Source organism: Amblyomma maculatum, chromosome 5 (genome assembly GCF_055883805.1).
Source record: "Amblyomma maculatum isolate TAMU_Amacu chromosome 5, ASM5588380v1, whole genome shotgun sequence".
In the NCBI taxonomy this organism is placed as follows: Eukaryota; Metazoa; Arthropoda; class Arachnida; order Ixodida; family Ixodidae; genus Amblyomma; species Amblyomma maculatum.
The window spans coordinates 121451960-121463064 of NC_139348.1; the positions used below are offsets into that span (position 1 = coordinate 121451960).

Consider the following 11105-nt stretch of genomic DNA (forward strand, 5'->3'; position numbering starts at 1 on the left):
CTTTCATAATTAACTTCCTTCGCGAAATCGTAAATTCAGCAGTGAAGTCGTGATGGTAAAATAAACTTGGAAAATTAGCAACCTTAACTGAATTCTCACTAAAATAAGGAAAAAGAAACATGAAGCAACGCACAGGTGTCGAAACCATGGTGTGTGTGGCTTTCAGCCCAACTGAGATTTTGAACATTTTTCACAAGTGCCTCAAATTTATACTGCGCTGCGGCCTCCTGTGCCACAGTATGAGTTTTCGGCGAGCAGAAAAGAATTTTTCAGTAGTAACCGCAGAACAAACGGTGACATCGACTTTGATTAGGGTTGCACTGTCAGGTGACAAACGCAAATTAGATTAGACAGAAAATTATTAAAAATGTTTGTAAGTTGAGGTGAAGTTTGTACAACCGCAGATTTCTTTTTACATGCAGTTCAAATAAACGGCTTCGATGCTCTCACTGTATCCTTGCATAAAAAAAAAATCGATCTGCAAAGAGACTCAAAATCATTTATTGGTTTCAAAACATAGCAAAAGAATGTACCAGTTTAAGGAATCACATTTACTACAACTTGCTTAAAAAATCGCAATGTGGGATGATGGCAGTCTCACGTTTTATTCGAACCGCGAAAGAAAACTTTTCAAAAAAATGCTTCTCAATCTAAAACACTAAAGGAAGATTGCAAAACCCAACCTGACATTGATATCTCGAATTCCAGTGCGTTATCCTGTTCTAGTCTTCGTCTTTTTGTAGCGCAGTGCCTTAATTGAATCATGTCTCTGTACTAACTCGCCGAACTTTCTACCTTACTGCCTTCCGTACCAACACATTGTTTTGAAATCATTCCTCTGTCGAGCAACAGCGAAACTGTGTTGCGATGCTGCCGAAATATTTATACTGATTGTCGTTTGCTATGGCCACGTGTTAAAAATCTGCGAAAATACCTGCCCCTTTAGGGCGTCTCGCTACCTCTGTTTCAAGTTCTATTCTTGTATCTCATCTGATCGGCCGTAACGAATGGCCGTCAGTATATATTAGTTCGACGCAGCCGTGAAACTGATTGATTTACAAAGAAGTGTTTGTTACAGAAGCCAAGGTAAGTGTATTGAAAGACACGTGCCACCGAGACATACAAACACTAAAAAGAGATTCTGCCGGAGGCATCGATACCGGACCAAAACACCGATTTCACACGCCAACAAGTACAGTTAACAAAAAGCAAACACGCCAAAAGAAGCGGGTGTATTCCCACCTTCTCCTCTTAAAACCATGCAGCGCTGTTGAACCTATAGTCGATTTTAAGTATAGTCCGATTGCAACTTATCCGCTTGTAGTTCATAGTGAGAGTGTTCGGGCTATCTCCTACGGCATGGAGGAGTGGTAACTGTATGCAAGACTGGCCAGTGTGCTGCACCTAAGCAAACACGGGCCCATCCTGCCCACGAAAAACTTCGAGCGCATGGCCGGTGATTGCACTAGCTGCTACAGCGCTGCACCGGTTTGACAAGACGAGCTTGCAAGCAGCGTTATACGCGCACGTGTACGGCTTGGAAGGCCGACTGACGAGATTCGATCGTGGCCTTGTTTCCCCCTTCCGTGCGTCTTTCGCGTTCCCAGTGCAAGCTTCGAGACGTCACGTGTACCGGTAAAGGATATAAAACGTTGTTTTTCCAAGCAGTAGACAAACTGATCTTCACTCTTTCACAAGGAGGACACAAGCATCATGAGGTTCCTGGCTTTGGTTGTGTTTGCCTTTGTCCTGGTCGCAGCTGTCACTGCTCAGCGAGGAAGACCCCATCATGGAGGTAAGCATGAACTACAGTGGTCGGCACAATACTCATCGGATACTAATGAAGGGGGTATTGCCGACAATAACTCTCATGGCGGGACAAACACCGGTTATGGCAACAATGCTGAGATCTTAGTGCCTGCCTTCCTTGTATCCGAAAGGAAGATCACTTTTAGACAGAAAAGGCAGACAAGTGAAGCCTGCCAATATACATAATGAGCTTGAAAAAGGAATAACAAGCGTAATTACCACAAGCTTTATGCGTACAAGACAAGGTATAATCGGTAAATTTCGTAGACTGATTAATTTAGACGTGCTGACTTTTTGCCTTTTTATACGCTTCTAAAAGCAATAGGTGCATGGCAACCATTTGCAGTTGTTCTGGTGGGCAGTGGTTTGAAAAAAAAAACGATACGAAAATCACCGCGGAGAGAGGATGCACAGCACGATGTAATATTAGATTTTGTTTTAAGCAATTAGCTGGCAAAAAGTAAAGTTTTTTTTTTTTTTTTGCGCTTTCTAAAAGGCTTCTCATTGATGCCCAGAAATTTGGAAATAGTACGAACTCCGCCAGCGGGGTCTTAATAATGGATACCCTGTGTTCTTTTAGAAGGTCCAATCTCTTAAAAAGAGGTAACTGACTTTAGATTATCGTTAGGCGGGGATCTATTGGGAAGGCTACAAAGGAAACAATGTTAAAGGCACAATGCGTCAATTAGTTTGCTAATTAAAAATACACTTTAAATAACTTTGCCATTTTAATTACAAAATATTCGCAGTGTTTCAACTCGTTCGTCAAGGGCATAGCCACCAAAAAGTATTTTCAATCGTATCGCGTATTACAAGGCCATGTCACATGTCATCCTGAAAAGCGGCTTCGCGCAGCAACGTATTACCTATTACGTAGATCACTCTAACCACAGAGTTCGTTACTGTGCAGGCGTAACTTCATAGCCGCACCTGCGAGTGGTGGTTCATTGTCGATTTCGCTTCGACCGCGGCTCCGCGGATAGCCGTGTGCTGAATGCGTATGCAGTTCAGCCTAAAAGCATGCATTGGCTGAGCGATGAAGCTGCGCGTGCCTTTTCGCGCTTTGTTACTGTGCAAATCCGGTTATAAGGATGTCATTTGTGAGTCTTGTAACGCTCCCTACTTTTCTTTAAGGAATTTTTAGCGGCTGTATTATTCTTAAGATGCGCTCCAATTCTCTAAATAATATATATACCATTAAAATGAAACTAAATAGTTAATTATTGTATGTAGCTCATAGCTTCGCTAACTAAAGCAGTCTGTCCTCCTGATGTCCGCCGTGGTTCTTATACAGACCCAGGTATAAAATTAATCTAAAGTCAGTCACTTTTGTCTCAAAATTTTCGGCCTTCTAAAAAAACGATTCGATGTACATTATAGAATGATGTATGTATGTTATTAATGCTTGTTTTTTTACTCTAACGACTGTCATTACCGCTGAATAAGACATGACTACAGAAATAGAATTACTTGGATGATCACGGCTACAATTTTTCCATGCATAACTTTGCCTCGGCTTGTCAACTGAGCTTCCTCCTTAACCTTTGTTCAGGACCCTTTCTCACTGTGTAGGCGCCTTCTTTCTCTCGTTTAGGCAACTGACAGTTTCGGTGAGGAGTGTTGAAGCCAAACTTCACTTCTTGCACGGCGTATATCCGGTTTAAAGATCCCAGATTTTGTTTCTCAGGCTCTGTTTCAAGTGGTGCAAATTATTTCGCTATATCTTTCCCGCCTCTTTCTGCCGTCACAGGAGGGGGAAAATGCGGTCCCAACGAGGAGTTCAGCACCTGCAAAAGCAGCTCGTGCGCGGAAGCCACTTGCCTCCATCCTGTCGTGGGACCCATCTGCACTGCAGACTGTCGCCAGGGCTGCTTCTGCAAGAATGGTTTTTTCAGGAACTCCCGTCGGCTCTGCGTGCGCAGGAAGCAGTGCCCGTAATGACGAAATGAAGTCTAGTGTTACTCTTCTACAAAAAAATCTCAGAGCCACCAAAACAAGCGGTCGGAAAGAGCGATGCCAACAAACGGAAGCCAAGTATACCGTGAGAGCTACTACCTTTGCTGTGACTTCAAAGCCCCAAACGTCTTCAAAGCCGGCTTTAAGAGGAGCTGTGTACCCTGCAAGAAGCTGCAAATTTTCAAAAACTACAAATGGTAAAAACATGTGACAACGCGCTGTCTCATCACGGAAGAGGGGACTTGAAACTTGTTGCCCCTGATCAAAATCAGCAAATGCCACAAGTGAAGAAAACAATATTGAAGAACAGCCGCCTGGATTCTGGTTATTAAACCGGAGTGCGGACACATGCGGCGGGTGAGCCCTACGTAGCAAATCACATCGAAGTTTTCTATGATAGCCGCGGGTCTCTTATTGACCTACGACTATTTATCGGTACATTAGCCCAGACATCAACCCCATCATCACTGCTCGCTATTATCTTTTGTGAACTGTTTTCTTCTGTATAACACCAATCATTTCTGCCTAAAGGCAGCTCTTCATGGAATAAATGAAAATTTTACCATAATCAACTACACGTGTGTTTTGTCTGTGCCTGTTGTAATCCACTTTCGTAATATTTTTGTACACTATATCAAATCATCATTTTTTTGCTGCAAAATACCTCACAAATGCGTACCTATTATTTCAAGGTATATAAATTTTAAGGACGGGTGCTTTATTGGTCAAAGCGTGATAATCCAGTACTGAAATTCATCAATGAGAGAATGCTCCTGATCGAAAATCATGAACCAAAGCGAATGTGCGCGGGGGAAAAACAAAACCGGCTTATAACTTGGCCACGAGATCCGAGCGCTTTCATGAAAACATACAGCCTTTATGAAACGTTTACAGCTCATGGGGTCTCCTTCTGAGCTATACTATGTGGCTGCATTCCCAGGTTTCCATACTTGCTGAAGGCAAGTAAATTTTTCGTCCAACCGCTCCAATGGCTAGGGCTTCCACGATTATTACAGGAGTCATATTATACGGCTTAAAAGCAAACCCTCTGAGCTTTACACTTTTGATAAAGGCTGCACATACAGCTTGCGGTTTCCAGGATACTCTCTGTATGCATCTTCAATCTCCTTCGTGAAGTCCGTAGATGTTTTTTTCTGGCGTTGTCTTTGGACCTTCGCAAGCGTTTGTTTTAAAACTGCTTGACCTTGACCTTCACAGTATTGTCTGAAAGAATTTCCGCGCCGTCTTCATCTCCTGTCCCGGTTTGTCCCTGTCTCCACGGCAAACGTAGAGAAAAAAAAAAACGTAATGGGTCCTTCGTATGCATTTGCCAGGTATCTGAACACCTGTGTACTTGGTAACTTTTTTAAATGAATGATATGAAGAAAAAAAAAGATTGCATGGATATGCGATGATTGGCGGATAATTTACTTTAGTGTTTTTATTCTATAATTTCAAAAAAGCAGCGGACTATTGAAAGAAATGACAGATTCATCCAGGCTCATGTTGTGCAGCGGCCTCGATTTTTGATACGAGCTGCTAGGTACACTATCAGGTACTCTATTTTTATGATCACACACTCCCCCAAAAATGCAATTTAATGTATTGAGTAAAGAAGGCATGCATGAGCACTCTTTGTGCTGTTTCGCATATCATAATCACCATCATCATCAGCCTGCCTATACCCAATCCTCTCCTATATTTCTCCACATAATCCGGTTCTGTGCTAGCTCCATCCACTTGACCCCTGCGAACTTCTTAACCTCATCCACCCACCTAACTTTCTGCCGTCTCCTGTTACGCTTTCCGTTCCTTGGAATCCAGTTTGTTACCCTAAGCGACCATCGGTTATCCTCTCTCGCACTACATGTCCTGCCCATGTCCATTTTTTCTTCTTAATTTCCGCTAGAATGTCGGTAACTTGGGTTATTTCTCTGACCCACTCTGCACGCTTCCTATCTCTTAATGTTACCCCTACCGTCTTTCGTTTCATAGCCTTCTGAGTTGTCCTGAACTTAAGTAGAACACTCTTGGTTAGAACAAAACACACATTATTCCATGCAATGCATCGAAACGATAATAATTTTCGCCTATTACAGGTATTATAATCTGCGTCAACAAAAATACTTCCGTCAGGTTTGAAAAAGCAATGTATTTTACCGTACAGCGACAATGTTACAAGGCACAAAATAATATAGACGGCTATACGCTGATGGACTTTCGGACAACACAGTAAACCTATGCTAACACTGATTTACAGAATGGACAAGAGCAGTGTTTTACCTACCGAGAAAGACACTGACGTTCATTGACGTTATCAACTCATGTCATTGCGCACGACGAAAATTTTGCAAGACGCTGCATATCGGCGAGCGTCAGAACTTATCACAACGGCCCAGATGGACGCCTTCAAAACCCTTACAGCCAGAAAAGGTTCATCGCTACGCAAAGCTGATAACACCGAGGCTCCGAGTCTGCTTAACCAAGCATGAACATTCCGCAACCTACGCATTGAAAGTGCAGCTGATGAAATACGAGAAAATGCTATGTTCCCATCGACTTTTCCAGAATCGAGCTTATAAAACACTTATGCTGTCCTAGGAGCCGTCCCTGGAGTAGCGTCTCAGAGCAAACACTCTACTTGCCAGATCAAAAGAACTGATTTCAAGGAACATCATGAACGCTGCGTAGCCTTGATTCAGCGCAGAAGCACTACGGTCAGCCCATCGTTGGCCATTCAGCGCCCATGCGTTGCTAAGATAGTTGACTCGTGCAAATGTTCCACCTCTACGGCTTGAATTGTAAGTCCTTTATCAAAACAGCGTTCTTCCCTAAGTTACGATAATTATGAAAATGATATTGCTCAGTTGGAAGAGCACCGGACGCGATGATACAATATACGCACCGGATGACGATATAAGAATGAATAAAACCTAGCCGCGCAATTAAGTATGCTGAATCTGTAGCGAACGGCGCTCAGATTAATCAAACACACAGCTGTCTCAACAGCAGTTATGACAGAGGCGGGCCGGAGTACCAGCTGGCACCAGCTAGAACTCATTGATTGGACGTGATCGCAAACTAGAGCCCTTAACTTGCAAGTATCTGGAACCAGCTAATGCCGGTTGAGTACCAGCTGAAACCAGCTGAAACCGGTTAGAAACAGATACAGCCATTTGGATTCTTTTCTTCATCTATTTAGGTAACTAGAAAGGTTTTTACATGTCCGAAATATAAGGCTCACTTCGGGATTAATCGCACGATGCGAAGAACAACTTTTGAAGCATTCGGCATTGAATACATAAAATCTAATTCAACCATGGGAAATCACGAGCAAGATGATTTTACTATTTACCGTGCAAAACTTAAAAATCCGTCATCATTTTCCATCTTTCAGGGCCCCCTTAGAACGGAGGGCCCGGCACATTTGAACCCTTTGACGCCTAGATAATCCGGCCCTGCGCTCACCCGAAATGCGCCGCTTACTAGCCTGTCATCATTACTGTCATCATTCTCACGCTAGAGAAGGAGCATTAGATTCGCTACTCACTATGTCTAGCTATGTTGTTGTTTTTGTTTTTGTTGTTCTCTAAATTGTTGCATTAAAGGCGAGACATGTGGCTGCTTCTTGATTGCCAGATGGCGCGGCGAGTACTTGGCGTCCGCCAGCTGCGGCGGTTGCTACGCAACGGCTCTGTGCCTCTCTCCACGCGAAACCTCTCGCTCGTGGCCAATGTAGCTTTCGCTAGAAAACAGATAGATTAAATCTCTGCCGCGTCGGCCGCTCTCCAATAAAAGCGAACAGCAAGGCGCATGTGTGCTGTGCGATGTAAGCGCAATTGAAGGAACCGCAGGTGGTTAAAATTTAAGGAGCCCTCTAAAACACCATCGTTTATAGCCTGAGTCACTTTGGAGAGTTATTCATATAAGCTAGGTATTGCAAAGATTGCAGAGGGCCGGAGGAGCCCTATGATGCGGCCCGCTGGCTCCCAAGTTTTGAACCTTTGTTCTGAGATTGCACGCAATCTTTACGAATAAACGGTACCGCCTGACTTGTTCTGCAGCTAATATCAACTACACAAGGCCCCGTCCCTAACAGTACTTGACTTTGAGAAAATGACAATAGATATCGGGCCATCAACCTGCCTAAACCTCGGGCAAACCTTAGCTATTTTCGAGAGCGGTGCGACGCACAACCCGTTCTTGCTAACATTTGAGAGTCTACATTTTTTTTATTACAAGATAATCCGATAGCCCTCTCAGCGCCATTCTTAAGTAGCAACCGTACAAGGCTAAGACAGAAGGAAGTGCACCCCTATTTCTTTGCACGGTGAACAGGGACATCTTGGTATATGCTCAATTTTATTCATATTACCAATACGGAAACCACTGCTTCTCTTTTTCAGATGACAGAACAATTAAGCCATATGGGACTAGCGTAGCTTCTAATTGATTTCGACTTCTTTGTCGAGCACGTCTTCTGGCTTTTTATCTCATTGATTTCGGTGAACACTGTTTACAATCAAAAGATGGTAATCGATTATAGCACTGTTGTGTCATGGTTAAAAAACAGCATAGAAATGCGTCCATTATAAAAGAAAATATTTCTTTGGCCCTCAATGCATAGCGTGCACCATTATCTGAATAAATGCAATATTTTTTTAACACTTTCCTTGTAACATGTCGAAAATTGCGTGTCGAGTAAAATATTGGGTTACCAAAGCAGGTGCCTAAACAAACAACGTTGGGTGTAACGAGGCTGAGTTGGATAATAAATTCGGCGTCAAAAATACCCATGCCAGAACGTCTCTATGACTTCTTTCAATGGGCGTTCCTGCTCTCATTCTTGACATTTTCGCCTTAAGCCTTCAATTTATGTATGCATCTTTGCTCTATTCGGTATTTGGGCATGCTAGTTTATGATACTGTAATGATGCTTCAATGTAAAGACGGCAACGTACCCTTCAGTGCGGCGTAAGCACAATGACGCAGAAAGCCACTGCTGATGCACTCGGGTAAACGTCTAACTGGGTAGGACAAAGATAAGAGAAGAGGCCTTTCGGACTCGGCGATAAGCCCTATGAGTCCACTGAAGTCGCGAAAACCGGACAGTCGTAGTAGTGGAGCAGCACAATCTTTGACCTAGGTCTTGTGCAAGCATGTCGAGAGGGCAGGTTTTATTGCCGGCGGTTCAAGCAATCTGCCTAATTAGTGTAACGTCTCATGTGAGAGACTACGGGACGCATATCGGCGGAATCTGTGATATTTTTTCACACGACGTAGGTGAATAAAGCCGTGATATTTTGCTACACAACGAAAGGCGGAATAGATAAACGAATCCGTTAAATAAAAAAGCTGCGCGGCGTCAAAACAGTAGAGGAGAAACAGGCAGCAGAAAAGAGTCGGCTCCACCTGTGAGCAGATCAGGCGGGGAAACTTAAAGGAGTTGATGGCATTCTGGCTGTAACCTGCGAGAAGAAATGAGCCTAAGGCAATTATAAGGTACCCGAGGCTCTTTAAGGGCTACGGACTGCATTCTAATACAGGGAAAGTGTAAGCAGGGGGCACAAATCTACTTCAACTGAGCAGATTAGGCAGCTAGAGAGAATAAAATGTTCACTCCTGGCACAAGGCCACGTTAATGAGAGATATATGAGCCAGTCTTTGCCCTGTACCAGGTGTTGCGAGGCTGATAAGGTAGCTGATAAGACAGTCTGAATACACAGATGAGACATCATACAAACAGTGAGGGCCATGGTCGTTTGCAAACGCAGCGCATATAAAGGCACAAACAACACAAGTACCAGCGTCACAGGTTGTTCATCTTTATTTTAGTGTGCAGACAACACTTGGATGCCATGATTATCGATAAGAGCGCTCAATCTGGGGTGCTCAAACTCTAAAGCTCACTGGAAAGGCCCCTTGTTTCTGGCATCTTGAGACCAACTCCCATAGTCTAATCCGCAAGTGCGCTTGCAACTGTAAGCTCTGCTTTGTTCTGTACACATGTGTTCAGCAAAAGACTGAAATGAACACAAATGCTGAAATAAAGGAGAATAAATGTGGACTCTGTCTATCGTAGTGGAAAAGCAGCGCGGGAAGCACCTAATATAATTGTCAAACTATAAAAGAGGCAACCATCACAAGGGCAGCAATGACAGGAGATTGTTGCAACTACGTTTTTCAAACACTGCCGCATTCCACTCTTAGGAGCACTCAAACATCCCTGTTTTCTTTTTTAAGGATGCAGGGTATACACGAGCTGTTTTTGTGTGTTAGAGAATTGTTTTCTAATGCCTCTGTGTGATTGCGGCGTGATAATTGCATTGAATTGTAAGGTACTAGGAAGAACTATGAAAATTTTGGCTATATTCGGTTTTGTGTCGTGGTAACTAAAGCTATGAAAAATGTGTTTTGGGGTCCTGCGGATTTTTATCTTGTTGATGAGAACGAGCAACACACGTTTAACACATTACTCGTAAACATGACCATCGAGATGAATGAAGCATACCGTCACAGCCCGCAAAATCTCTATAGGAAGAGAAGGTTTCCCATTTTGTAGAGCGTGCCAATTTGTGACTATCATGCTGTTAGTCTGATACCTTGTAGACAAAAGCTTTTTCCAGTGCTTTCAATCTACTGCTTCCCTGTATGAGTCGGCACATTCAATTAAATGTTAAAAACCGGTAATTTTATTTTTTATGACAGGACAACAACCCCAAATGAGTTTAACAAGTTTTGTATAAGATGTCCATATCACAGTGATATACTTGCCACGTCACACATACAAATTTCACCATATCTGGGTGATATTTGAATTTTAGCAGAACGTTTTAGACTTGCACTTTCTCAAAAAACTCGTAACTCTTTACTAATGCTATCCCTTTTCTAAAACAACGGCTCATTTCTAAAGGGTGCCACATGCTCCGCCAATTTCTTGTGTTCGTCTTGGTTTAGAACACTCTGCATTAGCTGGCAAATGATACTGATGAATAGCGACGGCTGTATGAGTATTTTTGCTATTCAGGTGCTCCAACCACGTTCAGCTGTTTTCATATTGTTATTGCCTTATGATTATAGGAATGTGAACCCACTTGTTACATAAAATATGTACCATCCGGAAGGCGCTGACTGCGGCGAGAACGTGAAAAAAATAACCGACAGAGAAATACATAACCACAACACTCTTTACGACCTGTCATTGAGATCCTGATAAGCCTCCCTCACGAAATGACCTACTCCTATGATTCACAGGTGTACACGAAAATACAGAAAAACATGAGATTACATGTGCAAAGAGCTCGAGATAAGAGGGTTGGCTACGACTACAGTCTCCACCA

At 43.1% G+C, this 11105-nt stretch overlaps 1 protein-coding gene across 1 annotated transcript; it reads left to right on the top strand.

Annotated features, from left to right (window-relative positions):
- The first annotated feature begins 1682 nt into the window (after positions 1 to 1682).
- On the top strand, positions 1683 to 4301 carry LOC146189371 (chymotrypsin inhibitor-like). Its single transcript, XM_084604209.1, has 2 exons — positions 1683 to 1795; positions 3560 to 4301. The coding sequence occupies exons 1-2, from the start codon at positions 1714 to 1716 to the stop codon at positions 3745 to 3747; spliced, it is 270 nt and encodes an 89-aa protein (XP_084460335.1). The 5' UTR covers positions 1683 to 1713; the 3' UTR covers positions 3748 to 4301.
- Positions 4302 to 11105: the final 6804 nt, after the last annotated feature.